At 37.5% G+C, this 21,415-nt stretch overlaps 1 protein-coding gene across 15 annotated transcripts in view; it reads left to right on the top strand.

The window, feature by feature from the left end:
- Nucleotides 1-21,415, top strand: part of IKZF2 (IKAROS family zinc finger 2) — a 204,151-nt gene that overhangs the window by 12,175 nt on the left and 170,561 nt on the right. For 2 of the 15 annotated variants that reach the window (XM_061383980.1, XM_061383900.1), the window contains exons 1-3: nucleotides 4,667-6,445; nucleotides 9,904-9,952; nucleotides 10,752-10,856. In XM_061383980.1, the coding sequence (XP_061239964.1) occupies nucleotides 9,919-9,952; nucleotides 10,752-10,856 (139 nt within the window). In that variant the 5' untranslated portion in view covers nucleotides 4,667-6,445; nucleotides 9,904-9,918. The other 13 variants (XM_061383960.1, XM_061383874.1, XM_061383883.1 and 10 more) reach the window with 12 other exon arrangements.

The raw sequence follows: 21,415 nt of genomic DNA, 5'->3' as shown, positions 1-21,415 counted from the left end.
TAGTTGAATCATCAGTTTAAAGTACTGCATTACATTATACAGTATTCTTTTTTTTTTTAATTTTATTTTTAAACTTTACAAAATTGTATTAGTTTTGCCAAATATCAAAATGAACCTACCACAGGTATACATGTGTTCTCCTTCCTGAACCCTCCACCCTCCTCCCTCCCCATACCATCCCTCTGGGTTGTCCCAGTGCACTAGCCCCAAGCATCCAGTATTGTGCATCGAACCTGGATACCTCAAATAATTGTATTGTTGCTGAATAACTGCTCAGTTTTTATCACAGGTGCCATGAAAAATGTACCTGAATACTTTGTTTGCTATGTTTAGTTTTGTTTTTGAGTTGGCTGCTAGAAAGCTACACATTTTGTGGCCTGACTTAAGGAAATGTTTACATGGGAATTTTATGTAGCTTTAGTACTATTCTCACTTAATGTTTTCACATGTTTTACTTTCTTCTTGCACCTCTAAATTTAATATTATACATGTAAATATAATACTATATATAATTTACTAATTATATAAATGTAAATATATGGTGTTATTGTTAAAGAATCCACTTGCCAACACAGGCAACTCAAGAGACGTGGGTTCATTCCCTGGTTTGGGAAGATCCCCTAAAGAAGGAAATGGCAACCTACTCCAGTATTCTTGCCTGGAAAATTCCATGGTCAGAGGAGCCTGGTAAGCTACAGTCCATGGGGGTTGCAGAGTCAGACACGACTGAGCAACTGAGCACATGCATTTATATAAGTTGAGCACATACAATTATATAAATTATATAAACATATATCCTTATAAGCTACTTTAAATCAGTCTAGAACAAGGTAGAATAAAAAATATAATAAAAAATGAAGTGCTGTAGATTCTGCATGAAGATTTATTTCTCAAAAATAGTACACTTGAAAGACACAGTTTTCCAATGAAGCAGTTTCTGGAATATGGTTATGGGACATTTGATGATATCCTTAGTCTACTAAGTGGGACTTTCCCTGGTGTCTAGCACCTCACCATGACGTCAAATTTTCTGTACCTTTATGAAGTCTGAGTAGAGCTTCTGGGGGAGAGATTCTGATGGTGCTATTCTCATCTTCATAATTCATGTCTTGGGACATTTAAGAATGCCAAACTAGCCTTTATTTTGAGCTAACCTTTCTCTAAACCACAAGCCATGAAAACTAGATGACATTTGACTTTACTACCTGAGAGTGACTTGATTCAGTTCCCTCCTTCCATACCTCAAGCCCTCTTTCAGATTCATCAGACAGGAAACGGCTTCCAATACCTATCCCTGTAAGGCTCTTAATTCCCTAGGTTGCCACTATCTGGTTATAAAAAGAGGACGGTTGAATCCCTGGATTCTTTCCTACACTTACTATTGCTAATGAGTTCTACTTTCTTCCATCGATACAGGATTGTTTGGGGGCTTCCCAGGTAACTCAGTGGTAAAGAATCCACCTACCAATGTGGGAGACCTGAGAGACTTGGGTTCAACCCCTGGGTTGGGAAGGTACCCTGGAGGAGGAAATGGCAACCCAGTCTAGTATTCTTGCCTGCAAAACTCCATGGACAGAGGAGCCTAGTAGGCCACAGTTCCATGGGTCACAAAGAGTTGAATAGAATTGAGCATGCACACACACATACGGGATTATTTAAACCTGTGATTAAACTGCTAGATGGTGAAACAATTTTACAAAGAGCTGAGGCTTCTCACAAACACCAGGCATATAGTTCTGTGAGATTTTTTGAGTATTAAAAAAATCAGGATCATATGCCTATTGGCAATGGTTTGACTACCAAATATTTCTCTTGAGATGCGACCTGCCATCACTTTGCTTTAGACTATGAATATCTCCAGCAGAATCCAACTATTGATGCTATAGATCTCTAGGCTAGTTGGCCCTATGTTCACCTTCCAATTCCAAAGTCAAATGATCACTTTTGATTTTCTTCTTGCGCTCAGAGGGTGTTTATTATTCTGTATCTAAAGTAATGCTCATGAGACAACGTATTCTTTTACTGTTATCCTCCATTCATGAACTTTGTCTTCAAAATTTGAATCATCTTTTTATTTCCTTGTACTAATATTTTAATTGGAGGTTTCCAATAACCTCAATATACTTTCTTTCTTTGATAATTTCATGACTTGCTAGAAGAATCTTCTTCCCCATGCCTTTTGGAATTGTTTTACAAGCGTCATCTATCTGCACTTGTCCAAATTCAAAGTTCCTTCATCTTTGCACTGATCATACTCATTTCTTCAAATGCTGAACACACCTACATTTTAAAGCAATTATGGAAGTTTCTAATGACATATCTAGAAATGTATACTTTCATTTTCTTTTCCCCAGAAATCTCTCCTGTCTTATCCCCTTGGTCTTAGTTTAACTCCCACGATTTATAATTCTCATTTGGGATAGAGACAGCTTATCACCTGCTCTACATCAAAATGTGCTTTCTAGAAGAAATCTGATATTCTACTGGACCGTGAATTTGTCATAATGTTACCTTTTCTAGGGACATGGGTATGTGCACAAGAGCCTTATCAAACTGCAAAGTGACACTCTCAAGAACTGTTCAAAGAAACTACTGTTCAAGGTGGATGGAATGAGAAGACCCCTACCATGTGGGACTCACATGCCAGCAGGACAGACTCCAGACCATCAATGTAGTCACGGAGGCAAAGTTGGAAGATATTTACACACCTTACTTATGAAATGGATTTGATATCTTAGGATGTTTTCTTTGAAACTATGGTTCCATTTAGGGCTTCCTTGCTTCTTCACAGTGCCAATCTAGGTCGACAGGAGAAAGTGAGACCATTGTTCCATATCCTGCTTAAAAAGAGAACAACACTTCAAAGAGAACACCACCACCTGACAAAATAAAACAAGCAATCAGATTTAAAACACTGTGCCTATGTGTGCTTGGCAAACTTAACTTTTTCAGGAATTCAAATAATTTTAGGGCACCTTCTCTGGTTGGTTATGTTCTATATCTACCACAATAAAACTAAACAAGAAAAATCAGTATATAACTGGTTTCCAAAAAATGTCTTCTTTGATATTAGGAAAGTACTGCAGTGTTTCAAATTGTCCCTTTCTTCCCTCTGCTAAAAATAAAACCCAAACTTAAAAACATAAAGTTAATTGCTTGAATAAACAAAAATGAACTTTTAGTCTAATTCTTTTAAAGGGTACTAGGACTTTTAAATCTAAATCAGACAAAATAAATTCTCTGAAGAGAACAATATTAATACCTCATGATGTACCCACCCTTAATCTACTCTGCCTTTTAAAAATGTTCTTTGCTAACTGTACTTAGTAATTATAGAATTAAATCTGTTGCATTCTTTGATAGCTTGGTTTATGAACTATCAGATATTAACATGAAATAATTTATGAAACAGAGAGGTCACATAAATGTATTTTACTCAAAATTATTTTAACCAATTTTACTATTCATACATGTAAAACTTTATATTATCTACTAAGGTATCCACATTCTTCACATGGGTCATAAGACAGAGTCGACCTGTTAACGTTATTTGTAACATGACTTATGAGCCAAGAATTGATCAAATTACTTATGGAATTAGAGTATATCTTTGATCTTGTATACTTTTTGGCCCTTGAAAACAGATTAACACATGGAAGCTAGGTGAGTATGGGGCTAGCTCCACATTCATCCATTTAATAATTACTGAGTACTAACTCCTGTCAAATCCTGTGGTAATTCTGAGAAAACAACAGTTAGCAGGACAGACATAATCTCTGTCCTTAAAAAGATGACATTCTTGCGGCGGGGGGCGGAGGGGGGGAGTGGCAGGGATTTACTTTTAAAAACTCAACAAATGAGTAACATTTACACAATGTATAATGAAAGAAATATGCCAGTGTAAGACAGGGATCAGTGTCTGGAGGGAGTTTCATAGGATGGGATAGAAAGGAGGACAAAGAACCAGCTATATGAAAAATGGTGGGGGTGGGGTACGTTTTCTCTCTACCTCCTCAACCCGCCCTCAAAGTGAAAATTTATCCAACTGGATATAGTAGCCAATGAACATACTATTGTACTTTCTTAGGATACATTTTTGTGTAAAGTGTAACTATAAAAGTACTTTAAAAATGTGTGCAGTTATGGCAAAGGCTGGAAATATAGATATCCTTTGACCTACACAAACAATGTTGAGAAAAACTGTGCACAAAGGGAATTTCTAGTTTATACAAAGGTTTAAGCCCCTGGAGAAGGAAATGGCAACCCATTCCAGTATCCTTCCCTGGAAAATTTCATGGATGAAGGAGCCTGGCAGGCTAGAGTCCATGGGGTCACAAAGAGTCGGACATGACTGAGAGACTTCACTTTCTTTTCCTTCCCAAAGTGGAACTGTTGAGTTTCAGAGCCAGGCTTATTTGACTGCAAAGGATGAAACGGAACCCTAGTCTTTGTATGTAAACATGATCTTGACTTCTTTGGCATGAGTGTGATATACCATGATCTTCAAATGAGAAAGGAACATCGGATGTTAAGAAGAGGGAAGCTTCCCCAAATGATCTAATTCTCACAAGTAACCATGAGTCACTTTGCCATTTTAAAATTTGGGAATCACTACCTCCTGCCCAAATACCCATCCTTGGGGAGACAGGGCCATCAAATGTCAAGTGTCTGAATACTTAGCCACTAGAGGGAGAGAGTGTGCCTCTGGTGATTAGGGAGCCAATGAAAGTAACTCAGGAGAAGGATAGGCTTTCAAGGGAGCTAAATTAAGCTCTAATGAGCCAGGGGCAAAGACTGTATCAGCTGTGGTGGCTTTGGGGAACTTGAAGATGATTCCTTAGAACTTCACAACGAATCCACTTCTACTACAGAATTAAATTGCTTAAACTATCCAGACACTTCATTTTAATTCTGAATATGTTTTAATTCATCTTTTCTAAGGACCTCCACAACTTTCAACACTTCGGCTTAGTCTAGAAAAGTTATGTTACCCTTTGTATACTGGGAATTTTATATATTATGAACATTTCAATTTTGTATGATAATTTAAGATTAAAATTTTTGCTATCTATTCGGATGATTAGAATGATTTGTGGAGTTCTATGGTCTTTCCCAAATATAACTTTAGGAAAATGACTTTTATTTAGATACTTGACAGGTTAAAAAAAAAAAAAAACCAAAAACAAACCTGCTTTACCATCACATAACTCACAGCTGTTCTTAAAATCGTCTTAAAATTTGTTGTTAGCCTGAGTCCAAATGATTTGCTCGCCAATGAAAACTGTTTAATCTTGTTTACAGCACAGCACCAACCACCATTTTCCATGATTTAAAAAACAAGCTTATTAGTACAGCTGTTTAATAAATCCAACAAATGAAGTAAACTTTAAAAAAGGAATTCATTAAAAATATTAAAGTTTATACAAGTCACAGGATGTCCATGATTTAGTGTGTATCAATATGAAAAGAATTCCTTCCCAGTCTCCGAATCTAAAGACATTATCCAAAATTTCCCAGATATACACAGTGACGCTTAACATAAAAGTTGACGATTTTATTTTCAATGTATCATTTCTCTTCCCTCAGCAGAGAGAAAAAAAACCTCAGCAACTATTTCTGGGATTCTTCAAAGGAGTAGGAGTACAGCGCCTGCTCCTACTCTTTCAGCATTGATTTTCTACACAATCTGTGATATGGTTTCTCAGAAATGCTGTTTGGCAGTGCTGAAAATTTCACGTGTTTTCAAACTTAAGCCATCCAGACTACACAGTTCAGTATTTTCAGCTCCTTTCATTTTCCTTTTCCCTTTAATTATAGAAGTCTCTATTCCCTCTTTTTGCAACTGTGGTCAAGAAAGATGCTACATGCGACTGTTTGCAGAAAGAACGTTTTTGTTTTTTGTTTTTTTCTTCTCATGACGATTCACAGAAGTTCTTCCCAAATACAAAAGCTGCGCTATAGCTAACTGATGACACTGAGAGACAACGCTTTACTCCTAACAACTTTTTAGACCCTTACCCGTTCATTCCTTGACTGTGGTGGATATGCCACATGCCCGGGGTAGAAAAAGCAAGTAGACACTCTAATTTTAAACTTGCACTGTAAAGCACTTTCAAAATAGTAAGAGTTGAGCTGCATATCAGACCTGCCTTTCCTGCTCAATCCATTCCCCAGGACCCCTCTCTCCTGCTCCGAGTCCGGGTTGGTCGGGCGCCGGTTTCTGAAATCGCACCGCACAGTTTATTGCGAAGCTGAGTGGGTGGGTCCACGCGCAAACCCAGACTCCGGCCAGGACGCGGAGCCCGGAGCTCCGCGTCGCGCGCCTAGATCTCGGTCCCGCGCCCTTCGCCCGGCCTCACCACAGATCCCAGTTTGAAAGAAAACTTCACGACGCCGAAATGATCCCCTGGTCGCTGCAATTCTTCCTTTCGAGCCGGCAGAAAACGTGAGATTTATTACGACTCGGGGAGGAGTGGATGGGGGAGGCTGCCGGGGCACTCTCGGAAGCGGGTTACCTGGTCCCCATCCCCCCGCCCCGGCTTCGGGGGCGGGGTCCGCCGTCCGGGGGCGCCCGGCCAGGGGCGACGCGGCCCGGCGCGCGGGTGGGCGCGAGGGAGGGAGCGCGTCGCGGAGCCGCCGGGGCAGCACTTGTCCTGTAATCGATTGCCGAGCGCGCCGAGCGGCCCAGCGCGCAGAGACGCGCACACGCGCCTCGCCAGCCCGCGCACACACACATACACACACGCACACACAAGCACAAGCGCCCCGGCCCCGCACACACGCGCGCGCGCGCACGTCCGCCCGCGCCTAGGGCTCCGCCACCCGCCGCCAGCCCGCCCTCCGCCCGCGGGCGTCTGCGCGAGCCCGGCCGGCGGGGGAGATGTGCTCTGGCTCCGGCGGATCGGTTTCTCGGGGTTTGACCAGCTGTCCCGGGCTAACCCTGCTTCTCGCTGAAGATGGAGGAAGTAAAAACAGGATTACCCTTAGCTACAGATCCACTGCCTTAGTTTCCACCACCAACTGCAGTGCACAAACACACGTTAGGCACAGGAAAGAAAGAAAGAGAGAGGACACACTAACAGTAAACACAAACAAAAGGGTGATGGGATTATTTTACTGCATGCACTGCTGAGGTAAATCTCCGCTTGGCTTTTGCGTGGTGAAGAACAGCTCTTGTTTTATTTGTCTTCTGATTCATAGATTATATATAATATGTGTATCTGATTTTCAAGGTGGGGGGAGTGTTTTCAAAGTTAAGTGTAATTATATAGCATCTCGTTTTGCACCGTGATGTGATCAAATGACTTGTTGCTGTTAACCAGTAATAATAAGATATAGATACTATAGATATTTTTTCTCTGGGAGGGATGCATTGTGGTTATGATTAGGCTAATGATTTCTGTAAAGGACGCTCAGGGAATCGGGTTGAAGATGATGTCTTCTGCCTTAATTTATCGTCCCCTGCTTATAATCTGTTTCTGGGATGTTAATCGATTAATCAGTTCTCATCTCTATAGCTGTCATGGATTTGGACTTGTTTTGCTTTGTTTTAACTTGAATTCCAAGAAAGGTGGGGTAGCTTGGAATAAATTGCAGCTGTGTATCTATCCCAGCTATAAGGGAATATCCAAATCCTGTTGGAATTAAACAACAACAACAAGCTGGTATGACACGTAAAAAGGCAGCAGTTAAATCACTTTGACAGGTTCTGGTGTGGGCGAAAGAGATGGACTTAAGATTTAATTTATTATTACTGTTTTGCCAAGGGCGAAAAACTGTCCTGTGAAGTTGGCCTAGGTTCTTTGCTGGGTTCCCCCTGACTGTCCCTCCCCTATCCACCCCCCCCCCCCCTTCTTTCAGTTTTCTTGTCTTAGCTTTTGGTCGATTCTTAAGGAACCGGTGGATCAAGTTTTTTCTCTTCTTGTTAATCGCATTGCTGTAGCACTGACTGACCTCCCTCCCTCTCTCTTTTTTTTTTCCTCTTTCCTGAAAGTACGTGGTGCCATTCCTGAGTGACTTTTCCTACTAGACCATCCCAAAGGGACGAGGGGGAGGGGTGAAGGAGGAGGAGGTGGTGGTGGAGGAGAAGGGGGGTGTTCCTTCTCTCTCATTTCTTGGTTTTGTTTATCAGCCGATCTGTTTGCTGGATTTGGGCTCGGAATGACCCACCTGTAAAGTGCTTTTCCTTCCTCCTCGCCTTGAACTCTGCAGGGGGCTTGGCTTGGAAGGGGCAAGGGAGGGAAAGAGAGAAGGGGGAAACACAAAAAACTTCTTTCTTTCTCTCTCCGTTTATCTTCAGCACGACATTGTCACCTCCTCTTTGAGGGGTTAGAAGAAGCTGAGATCTCCCGACAGAGCTGGAAATGGTGATGAATCTTTTTTAATCAAAGGACAATTTCTTTTGTATGTACATTTCGTTTCTCTTTCTCCTTTTCTTTCTTTCCTTCTCTGAGGGTTAAAAATCTTTTCATTGATGGGGCAGACTTCTTTCGCTTCTTCCTGACGTTTCTTTCTTAATATGTGTGTGTTAAATGTGTACATTTTTAAAGAGATAAACTCATTTGTAAAATATCCGAAGAAACTGCTCCCCTTTTAAACTTTATGGATGCCTTTCTTTAAAGCCTTATGTAACCATAATTTGAAAGAATTTGGTAGCAGTACAGCAGGTTGAAATTTAAGTGCTGTGTAGTGACTGAGTTGGGAATTTGATCTGATTATTCCATAAAGAAGAAAAGTTTTTTTTTTTTTTTTGGGGGGGGGGTGGTAGGGAGGGTGGTGGTGAAGAAGGGGAGGGGAGGGAGAAGGGAAGTGGTTTTGGAGACAAGAAGTGAAGCTGCCTGTTTTCCAGTAAGTAATGGAGAAATTCCAGGAGCCAGGGCTAAATATACTTGGCGATCAATACAGAAATGGCTCATTGTGAATAATTTAGCTGCTGGTGCAGTGAGAGTTTTGAAACTAAAGGCAAAAAGGACCAGGGCCAAAGGAAAAAAAAAATAAGTAAAAATCATCTCAGGACATGTCAATTCTTTAAACTTTTTTCTTCAAAGAATACAGTTAGCTTATCGATCTTTTCACTATGTGGAATCAAAGCTAGGGGGTGTCATCTCATACAGTTTATTTTTGTTTCTGAGAAGTAAGTTCTTGTTTGTGTCATTGGTGCATGAAAATAATTCCCCAAACTTTATAAAAGTGATCTCCTTCCCCACAGCAAGAAGTATATGAATTTTTTCAAATTGGAATGTATTAAGTAGTCTCGGCATTAGTACCCAACCATGGTCTGGCAGTAAATTAAGGTTATATTGAACAGGTGCTCACACAGAACTTGGGGCTGGCTAAAATGTCAATACAAGCCCGGCTTGGGTAACTGCTGCAGAAACCTTCCAGAGGTACTTGGGCACGAAGTTGTTTTGTTTTGTTTTTCCTCTGTTTGTTTGTCCTCCCCCCTCCCTGTTAGAACATGATGAACCAACTTGCAACAATTGTGAATAGAGCTATCTGTATACTCGGAAAGTCCTCAGACTGCAGCTTGATTGTAGGAAGTAGTGAATGGTAAAATACTTCAGTCCCAGTTAAAGCGGGCACATTTGAGGTGTATCCCCTTCCTCTTTTTTTCCCTCTAAACTGAGTAAATTCTGATGAAAAGAGTCATTACTTTCTCGATACAGCCCATCTCACAGCACACTTATCTTTCCTATCCTATCTCCAGCAGGAATCAGATCATTTGCAGAAAGAGTTCAGTGACTTGCAAATGAGCACATGCAGTACACCATAGTATGTTTCTTGGGCACAGGTTGCAGCCGCAGCAACGTGGGCTAACTGCTTGGAGCTTCATATAAGTTAAGCATTTAATGGCAGAGACTGAAAGGAATCCTTGTGTTAAGGGTATAATCTTTTGTATTGCAGCACTGCACATTGACTATGGAAACAGAGGCTATTGATGGCTATATAACGTGTAAGTATTCATTTTCATTCATCTGTTATTGGTAAATAAAAGCATGTTTGTTACCTGTATTTTAACTTCTGAATTGGAAATTTTTATCAAGAATTGTATACTCTTCCTGTCTGTTCACAGTTTCACCTTGTAAATGAGTTTGAGAAAATAGCAGGAAAGTCAAATAAGGAACTATAGATACATACTTGCCATATTAAGGGTATTATTTCAGTCAGTAATAGTTTAGCAGATCAAAACTTTCCTACTTGATTTTTTTCACCTAAGTTTAGACTAGGTTGGGTTACATATATGTCTACTAATATCGCATGTACTAAATATTTAGTACTCTGTTACCTAATTTTTCAGACACACGATATGAAGAGAATTAGCTCACTTAAGTTGACTTTTTTTTTTTTTTTTAGCAAACTCTCAAACATCCAACTCTCTGGCCAACGAGTTTGAAAATACTCATTAAAAATACCGGGTGCTTAATGATTAAGTTAGATGTTAAAGGAAAATTTTTTTCAAGTAGAAGATACTTTAGAAATTAACTACTGCATTTTTCCTTATTTTACAATTAAGATGAATGTGGTAGTGAAATTTTAAAAATGTTTTATTGTGTGCTGGTTGTGGCTTTTCATCATTTCATTCATTTATTATATGTTTCTAAATAACTTTTCCTTATAATTTTTTGAGGGAAAAATGTATTTCATGAAAATTTCAAGACTATGCATGCTTTTGCATATATGATTACAAAGTTGGTAATTAGATTTTAGGTGAAAGTGAATAGAGACCAAAAGATTTTATTTTGTGAAAACAGGTGACAATGAGCTTTCACCTGAAAGGGAGCACTCCAATATGGCAATTGACCTCACCTCAAGCACACCCAATGGACAGCATGCCTCACCGAGTCACATGACAAGCAGTAAGTCTTCATTTTATGATTTTTTTTTTCCTATTTCTCTAGTGATAGACTTGAATTTGTTAGGTCTGTAGGGTCCACTCACATTGTGGTGTAGCTGCTGCTATAGATTTTGCTAAAGAAAGAACAACACAGATTTACTCCTGCTCATTTTGGTATCATAAAACATGAGCCTCCTTACTAGTCTGAACTATCCCAAGGTGGCATTTGGGAGCTGGTGCTTACCTGTATCAGGTAAGAAATGTTAGGCTTTGCCGGTTATTCTTTTGTTTTGCCAGGTTTATGACGATTTATTTTTTGTTGTTGAGTAAAAAAAATATGGAAACATGTTACTTCATAGAAAAAAAAAAAGAAAAGGAAAAAATTATCTTCTATTGCCTTGGCACAAAGCTAATACATTAGTGGTAGAATCGTAGTGTTAGTTGCTTTTTTAAGAAAACGTGGAAGTTTCTCCTCCAAAGCATTGGAAGTAATATGTGACTGAAAATTTGTAGAACTCATTTACATCCATTTCTCTGACGAAGTGAAAGCATTTTGTTTTAGGCTGTCAGAAAAGAACTGAGAAAATTTGGAAGGATGTTTTGAACTTGCTGGAATAGTTTTGGCTACTCTTTTTGATAAAGAGTCATTCTTTATATCAAGATATAGCAAACATTGTTTCTATGTAATAAAAAAGCAACTTGCATGCTGTCAGTGACAGAAGATAAATACTTTATTAAGGATTTGGTTTGTTTTCTCTTAATTATGATGTTTCATAAGTTGTCAAGTGCACATGCTTTATTACTCCTACTTAATTTGAAATCTGTTTCCCTTTTACTTCTGATATGTGTTATATTCTTATATAGAAAGGACATCTGACTTCCATCTAAATGCAATTTAATTTAAAAGCTTTCTATTTGGGTGACATTTGAAGGAAAGGCATTTTCTTTTCTTTTTAAAGAAGATTTAATAACAAGAAAACTGAATCATATGATGAATTATGAGCATACTCTTAATATGTTAATTCTGATTATCTTGAGAGAACAAATTTTTCTTTCCACTTCCCTCTTATAGCTTTCAAAACTTGAGTTTGTTGTAAAGTTACTAGCTTCATAGGTAGTTAAGTCTTCTGAATTATAAGCAACAGTATATAGAGTACTGGTAAATACATTTTGCAGTTTGTTATCTTTAAGCGACTCTAGCTATTGACTTGAAAGTTTGAGCTGTATGAACTTGCTTTACTTTTTTAAAAGTTTTCTTTGTTTTTATTAATGGGAATCACTTCCTAGGAAGATTTCATTCTAGAAGCAGTCACTGAAATTCCTTTATCACATAGGAAGAAAAATTAATAGTAAGGGAATGCATGTTAAATTATAGTGCTAATCTCTTATAATGGATGTTGTAGCATTAATTAATTTTTTTGCTAGTTGACTATTAATTTGATAAAAGTTACATACTGTTGCAATATAGGGAGTATAATTTTTACATTTTAATATTTAATGTGACTAGGTCCTTGGCAATATAGATTTTTATTTTTCAGATAATTTTCATTTAATTTCCTAAAGATAGATTGATATGCAGTTTCTGTTAGCTTAATATTTAGCTTAATATTGTCTTTAGAAACGTTGAGTATAAGGGGTAGGTAATAATAGATAATCAGACTTTGTTATCCCTGAGCCACCACTAGAATATCAGCAGGAAAATGCTTGTTAATTGGTTAATTAGATCCTTTATTTGTGAATTTGATTTTGGTTTTGAAGTAATCCTTTCTAAAAGGCAGTTCACTCTTATTTTGAATAAACATTGCAGTTGTAGACATGATCAATTTGGACAAATAAGAACTGTGCTTTTGACCTTTGAGTTTTTCTCACCCAACAACAGTAAAATTATGTTTGGTAAAGAGGTTTTGTTTTTGTTTCTTCTTTTTCTTAACTTACTAGCCTGTGGCAATTCCATCTTAGTAGAGTTTTTGGCTAAGCTACATGTGTTTTCATGTTCTTTTCCAAAGAGTTGCAGGTTAAATATTTTGGCTCTCACTTCAGAGCTGTCTGTTGCATCCTTTACATAGCCTCTATTTACAGTATCTAGGTTACCCACTTAGGTGTTAGATGGAGAAGATACCCATTTTTCCTCTCTTTTAGATCTAGGAGCATATCAGCATTTTAGATTGCCAAAGCAAATAGCACTAGAGAGGGACTCTTGTCTGTTAATTAGAATAAGAAACCTGTAGTTGGTCACTCAGATGTTTTTCTGTGACTTGGAATAATGATTTGTACATTTGCTACTTGGCAAATCACTTGTGGCCGAGATCAGTAGTTTACCTAAATCTCTTTATATGCATTGCTGACTTTATTCTGTGAAAAGAATCTTATTTATTTTCCGCATTTCTTTAATATCTTCAAATAGTCTTCCTAAAGGGCTGTGACTTCCAGAAACAGAATTGCAATTTTGATTGAAAGTATTAGAGCTGAAAGTAAATGTGAAAACCTTTATAGATAGAATAAGATAGGCTCCGTAGCAGTAAGGCGGGGACAGGAGTACATATGTAAGAGGTGAAAAGTTATTTTAAAACAGTTTAAAAAAATAAGAGAAATAGTATCTTTGATTTTTATGAGATAACTAACGTCCTAGCAGTAAAGTAACACTGCCATGTGAGAACCCACTTATTTTCACTGTAGGAAAGTGGTCAGTTGTCTTCTGAGGTCATAGTCATTTGTTTGGGTTATATGACGACTGTTCTAAGATGAAGGGTACCTGTGCAACTTGCTGCCAGCTATTGTATAAAAAGTAATGACAGCAACTATCATTATTTGACAGTGCTAGAAGAGAGCATCGGTGACTTGGGAGAGAACTAAAAATGTACAATGCTTGACAGTCTTTGGTTTTAAAATTCAGCTTGTAAGATAATCTTAAAAAGATGTGAGAGGTATTCGTGAACTTAACATTTTGTAATGACTACTTCCTATGTTTTCGAGTGAATTTTCTTAGAGAAATTTGGACTTTTTCTTCTAGAATGAGGATCTCTTTGATAAGAAGATGGGCATTGTTGCCTGAGATCATTAGTGTACATATTGAGTCTGCTGACAGTCTCCTGTGTCAGGGATGACAGTCTGTGCCTTGATGGCTACTGGAAATACACAGTGTTAAGTGATTTTAAAAATAGCATCTGGAAGTTAAGAATCTGAGACAGACAACTCAGACAGAACAATATAAAAATAATCCATATTGTATTTCGGCCCATCGGATGAGACTTTATTTTGTGATTCCTTCTGTCTCTGGGTTAGCTCATTTCCAATTCTTATATACTTGTTTCCGTATTGGTTTCAGATTATTCTGTAACTGCTGCTGAGTATTTTGAAAGGGTTTTAAGGTTCAAAAAATTGTAATTAATCCTATTTTCCTTATCATTGTCTACTTTTATAATGCCAGTAAATAGATAGCTAATGGTGTGAAAGTGCTTTGTGACACAAATTTTTTTCCTATTACTTTAAAACCTTTACATAGATCCACTTTGCAGTCAATACCATTTATCAGTCAGTTTGATGGCCAAGTGGCATGTGTGGAATTGGAAGAAGTAGTAATTCTAGTTTTACAAGACTGACCAATAATCAGGTCAGCGAATCTAGTTTATTCTTTTCGGAGTACTTCACATTCATTTTTTTTTTTTTCTTAGCTGGTTTCCATTTTTAGAACCTTGTGAAGTGTAAGTATATTATGGTTTCTATTTTTCCTGTGTGGAAATGGAGGCTTGAAGAAATCAGTTGTCTTCTAAGGTTCCTTAGGAAAAGGATGAAGTTGTCAGGATTGGGACACTGATACTACCGTGTGGGTTAGTTATATCATTGATATCTGTAAAATGTCATTATCTCAGGGTGCCCACCATGTCCACAACTGACCCATGTTTTAGTGACAAAAACAGTATTACAGGAGTAGAATAGGGTTATTATGAGGGTGGAGTGATAACAGATAATCTTGTTAAGCAGATGCTCTAATGCACTTTAAAAAATATGGCTTGTATCTTGAGACTCACCAGCTTTCTGAGTTGTCTTCTGTAGCTTAGCTTGGCAGTTACCCTTGGTTGGATTTCCATAGGACACACCCTGATATAACACCAGATGGACTTGATGTAAAAGCTCATTCTGTTTTCCAATTGTAGTACTTAGTTTTGTATATATATGCAACATACCTTACATTTCCTTTTTACTTGTTAGGAAATATTTTTAAAAAGTTTGACTTGATTTCTTTATAGCTATCAGCAGTGTCATGGCCATGTACCAAAAAAGAAAAAAAAAAAGAAAGGAACTAAAGGAAGAATATATGAGCAGGGAATTAACAGCAAAATTGCTGTTTTTTGTTTTTTTTTGCTCCTCATTCTGCCTCCTCCCCATCTTTTAAGTCTGCTTTGAAATAAGAATAAATGTCTGTCTTGGAGAAACACAATAGCTCACTGTAGAAGTGTTGTTTTTATTGCCTCTATCTTTGTCTAAATTTGTCTTCTCCAATGAAAATACACTGCAAACAGTATAACATGATTGGTTAGGTTCTTTTGGGACTCTTCCTTCAAGCTGTCAGGAATTCAGATCTCTGGGTCCCAAGCTCTTCTCTCCTCACTTTGAATATCAATATATTTTAATTTTATAATGTTCTAAAAGATTAGTAGCTGTGTGACAGTCCTAAAATGAGGGAGACTGTGTTGTTTTTCTTTGCCTTTTTCCTTTATATCTGTTTATATGAACAGTATATAAACATAAATATATATATATACCATATCACTAAGTATATTTTATACTTAGTGATATGGTAGTAGTTTCCTTTTATGAATTAATCAGGCTCAGGAATCTCTGTTGAAATAGATAAAGAGTATTTAGGAACTATTTCTCTTTATTATAAATGCTTAATCGCACTGGTGTGAGAAAGAGAAGGGGAGTATAATTTACTGAGTATATATAGGATGCGTAGTGCTATATACTAAGTACATCCCTCTTACTTCACTTAGTCTCCACAACAGCTCTGTGAGGATACTTCGCTTTATAATACCGAAAACTGAGGCTTAGAAGTAATAGATTGCAGGTGGTTAAAAATATGGGCTTTGGAGTTATACACGGCCTTGTTAGAATTCTTGCTTTGCCACTGATTTGCTGTGTGATCTCAGTCATCTTACTTCACATCTCTGAGCTCCAGTTTCCTTATCTGTAGCATGGGGATAAACAATCCTTACCTCAGTGGACTGTTGTGAGGTTTAAATGAGGCAATATATACAAAATACTTAGCACACTTCCTGGCACATGCTAACATCTAATAAATAATCACTGCTCTAACACTCAGAGCAGGCATGTTACTTTTGCACCAGTCCATGATTCATAAGAAAGCTTTTTTTCAAATCCATGTTTGTTTGAAATTCAGGTCTTTTGCTGTTTCCATTTTACTACAGAGGTCCATGGAACAGAAATAGGCATTTAATTTAGGGTAAAACTGGCAGGAAAAAAAGAACCTCTGTTATTTAAAGGATCTGTGAAGATTTGGATTAGAAAGAAGTAAGAGTCCGTCTGTATGGCAGAATTTTTTTTTTTTTTAATTGGGCTTCAGTGTTCCTGAGCATAGTTTTATGTTTTTGATTACATGTCAAGAAAATCATCGCTCAGCATTGGTACTATAAAGACACCAGTTATTACAAATAGAAAAAGTCCTCTTAATAGAGTAACCTAGCCATATCTAGAATCAGTTTTTTTCTTTGAAAATCTGTATCTAAAATTTTACCTCATTTGTTGCTTGCGGTAGAACCGTAAATTCTCATTTGATGATACCTGATCAAACTGTAGGCCTGATTGTTGTTAATTGTGCATTTTGAGGGTAATAGTTTAGGTGTTTTAAATTTGAGATCAACTTAAAATATAATTATCACTTATAGGCATTTGACACGTTGCTATATTGTTCTAGCTGATTAATTCGACAAATATTTGTAGGCAGTCTTTTATGTGTCAGGCACTGTAGGGTAGATTCAGAGGTAAATGGTACACTATTCTTGTCCTCCTGGAGCTCATACTCTAATTTAAAGAGACGTCTAAACAAGGCAGTATTCTGTGATAAGCTCAGTGTTCTTATTATTATGGAGAGCAAGGAGTGGTACTGGTTTGGGAAGACTTCTTGGAGGGAGAGGCTCTTTAAGCTGAGACTACTAAATGAATAGGATTTAGGAGAGAAGCTGAAGGCTTGTTCACCAGTGAACCCACAATGGGAGCTGAGAAATAATACGATTATGTTCTGGGAAATAAAGCAGATTGGTATCTGTGGAGTGTGAAGTTGGAATCCTGGAATCTGAAGCCTGAGATGACTCTGGAGAATTAATCAGGGCCAGATAATGGAGTATCTTATATAAGAGAAAACTTGGATTTCATTTTCAAGGGAGCACAAGATTTAAACAAAGCTGATGACTTCAGTCTTCATATTGACAGGAATCATACCAGCTATAACAGGAGTAAAAATATTGTAGATGGGAACCAGTCCAGAGGCAGGGACTTCTTTAATAGGCTTCTGCAGTGATAGAATGAAAAGTCATGAGAGCCAGTGGTAGTGCATATAATAAGGAATAGAAGGATTTGGGAAATAATAGCTTAAAGTGGACAGGACTTGGATAGAAGTCTTAAGGAGAGGAGAAATTTCATGATGATGATCTCTAGATTATTGGATAGATGGAGTAGGTTCCATCAGGGAAGATACAAAATAGTGAAGCAGGTTTCCCAGATAAGATTTAGTTTAGTTTAATCCTGCATACAGAGTGTTTGACGCACCTGTGGAATTTGGGAGAGGCTAGCAATCAGGCAGGAGGATAGATTAAACTAAGTGTGAATTTTCCTAACTAGTGAAATATAACATGTTAGCTTATGATTTTGTTATTTTTCCTCCTGTATTACATTAACAATAGTTCAGTATTTCTTAAAAAAAAAATTCTTCCCTAAGTAATTCTCAACATTTCATCATTGACCATATTTTCCCAACTGCCCCCATAAAATCAAAATTTTATATTGAAACACATGAGCACAGGTTTTAATGAACTCTTTTTGCTTAATGGAGTCCTTTTGTGCTAGTGTCTGAAGTTGGACTAAGGGCTTCCCACGTGGTCCAGTGGTGAAGAATCCACCATGCAATGCAGGAAACACGGGTTTAATCCCTGGGTTGGGAATATCCCCTGGAGAAGGAAAATGGAAACCCACCCCAGTATTCTTGCCTGGAAAATTCCATGGACAAAGGAACATGGTGGGCTACAGTTCTTGGGGTTGCAAAAAGTTGGCCACGACTGAGTGACGGAGCACAGAAGTTGGCTTAGTTGTTGTGACTGACTCTGATTTTTAAGCAAAACATGCTAGCCTTTCAACTTCACATTTTGTGGTATATATAATATCATAACTATGATGGTTACATATTTAAAAAAAATCATAAGGCTAACGTACAGCAAATACTCCAAGTCCTCTATCATAATGGTTTGTCTTTATTCTGTAACCTCTTTCTCATCTATAAATATATAATTTAAAACATGAGGAAAGATTTATTAAAAAGTACTAGTCAGTTCTGCTATGTTACTAGCTAAAGAATTTCATGATTTTAAGCAGAGTCTTTTTGAAAACTTTGTCATAAATATGCAACATGATATATATCATTTGAAAATCATTTGGTATAGAATTGTTTTAAAGTTTATGATATAGTGCTACTTGGGATAAAGGAATGTAGGGGGGAAAGTGTGGTATAGAATACATCTTAATCTATTTCCTCAAAATATATATTATAGAACTCTATCTTAGAAATGTAAGCTCTACCCAAGACATCATGAAAATTCAAGTGAATGTTGATGATGAAAAGAACTTCATCTGAGATTTCCTTTATGTAGAGATTCAGAACTCGCTATAGAGACATTTTTGTCTTTTAATTGTTGATCCAACAAATGTTTTTTAATGTTTTTTTTGTGTAATTCACTGTTGATACTCGGGCATCAAAAATAAGTTAGGGATCTTTTTAGAGGAGGATGTTATCTTTCAAGGTCCAAATGAATTCATATTTTATTTGTGATATTAATGATCCTCTTGCAGTTAGAACCAAATAAGTGTGATGTGCTCACCATGATTTATATCGATTGTCAATAAATAAACTGCTTCTCACCTTTTACACCTGAGAATTCTTCAAAAGTGTATAAATCTAAAGATGCACAATGAAACAAAGGTGAAAACACAGCGAGCTTCTAAAATAAATTCCCAGTGGAGACCATTTCCTCAAGAAATTTTTTTATAATCTAGTATTTGGTTCTCAGCCTTGTAAGTTCCAAAACTTGATTAGTGGCACACATAGAGTGATCCCATATCTCATGGTTGACTCACATTAAACAAGTTTACAAAGTTGATGTTTCAAATCGGAATGCCAATTTATGTCCGTATTTTCATTAAAAATAAAATAAACCTTGAACTAATGTAGGATCTTGATCACTCCAGTTGACTTAACCAAATCATTTTTTTCTTGTGAACTGACTTATATGGGTAAAGCAACAAAAGTCATTTGGTTAGCAAGTAATCCAAACACAGGGAGTCAGTTATATCATTCAAGTGTTTAATGGCATTAGACCAAGAGAGTCTAATATGTTCCACCTCACAGTAGAGATAGCATTGCCATTTGGATCATTATGGTTGAAGTCTCCTGTATATTTCCTTCTTCCCTGCCAAGTTGCTTCAGTCGTGTCCGACTCTGTGCGACCCCATAGACGGCAGCCCACCAGGCTCTCCCGTCCCTGGGATTCTCCAGGCAAGGACACTGGAGTGAGTTGCCATTTCCTTCTCCAATGCATGAAAGTGGAAAGTGAAAACTGAAAGTGAAGTCGCCCAGTCGTGTCTGACTCTTAGTGACCCCATGAACTACAGCCTACCAGGCTCCTCCGTCCATGGGATTTTCCAGGCAAGAGTACTGGAGTGGGGTGCCATTGCCTTCTCTGTCCTTCTTCCCTAAATGGACATAAATTTAGATTCCCTAGATATAGGCTGAGCAAAAATACTTTTGAGTCTTTTTTTTTTTTTTCTTGACTTCCTTAGCTAAATCCTCCAGATTCAGTTTTTAACTTATACATATAATCAGGTTATAACCAATTCTTGCTAGCCTAGGACCCATTCATTTTTTTTAGTGTACATTCTGCATTTTTGCTTAGGCTTGTTAAATGTTGATTTTACAGCCTAACTCTATGAAACCTATCTTATAATACTATAAAGGATGTCCCAACTACTATTACCATAAATTCAAACTTCCATTCACAGAAATGTTGATGTGTGATATGGTCAGCGATTTAAGAGGTTTTAATATCTGCCTTAGATGAAGATAGGACTTCCCTGGTGGCTCAGACAGTAAAGTGTCTGCCTATAATGTGGGAGATCCGGGTTCAAACCCTGGGTCAGGAAGGTCTTCTGGAGAAGGAAATGGCAACCCACTCCAGTATTCTTGCCTGGAAAATCCCATGTACAGAGGAGCCTGGTAGGCTACAGTCCATGGGGTCACAAAGACTCGGACACAACTGAATGACTTCACTTTCACTTTTAAATGAAGATAGTAGTACTGCTACCTGAGAAAGACATATATAAGCTGGGGTCTTGAAGAGCTTCTAGTTTATAGGTCAGGAGAAATAAACATCACACTAGTTTCATGAAATCTTGGAAATAGTTCAACCACAGCAAATGAGATTTTATAGAAAATTATAGTATTTTAGGTTAGTTAATAGGGAAGCTTGTCTTAATTACTGAGTGTGAATTTAAGAATATTTTTTCAAAGCACACAACTTTATTTTGGGGCTGTACATTGATTATAAAGAAGTTAATTAGAGATTTTCCAGATGTGAATCTCTGCAGAAAATGTCAGTTTCTTATCTGTGGGTTGGCCAAAAAGTTCATTAGGCTTTTTCCTTAAGATGTTACGGAAAAATCTAAGCAATCCTTTTGGCTAACCCAATATTCTTTATTCCCAGTATATAGTATCATAGTGGGTCATTGTAGGAGTCCAGTAATTTTTTGTTGAATTTAGGAACTACTTGTGATTAGCATATTGCATAGATGTATTTAAATAATGTGTTTCTGATCTGTTTGAAGAAGTTTGGAAAGTTGATTTCTTAGATGTTGAAATAATTCTGAAATTCCGTCTTGTTATGTTCTTTATTAGGATATGTATTTATACCATGTCTCAGTTTCAAAATGATTTTGGAATCTTCAGATCAGATCCAAACTGATGATCTTCAAGATTCTAAACATCTTTTAAGTTTCATACTATTCATATTTGGGCTTCTCTCATAGCTCAGTTGGTAAAGAATCTGCCTGCAGTGCAGGAGACCTGGGTTCGATTCCGGAATTGGGAAGATCCCCTGGAGAAGGAAATGGCAACCACTCCAATATTTTTACCTGGAGAATCCCATGGACAGAGGAACCTGGCAGGCTACAGTCCATGGGGTCACAAGAGTTGGACACGACTTAGGGACTAAACCACCACCACTATTCATATTCAGTAGAATCCAAGTTAGTGTAAATGTTTCCATGAATATTTTATAGTCATCTTCATCATCTTCATTA

This window comes from Bos javanicus, chromosome 2 (assembly GCF_032452875.1).
Source record: "Bos javanicus breed banteng chromosome 2, ARS-OSU_banteng_1.0, whole genome shotgun sequence".
Classification (NCBI taxonomy): Eukaryota; Metazoa; Chordata; class Mammalia; order Artiodactyla; family Bovidae; genus Bos; species Bos javanicus.
The sequence above is the reverse complement of the archived record's forward strand: the minus strand, read 5'-3'. Positions and strand labels throughout refer to the sequence as shown.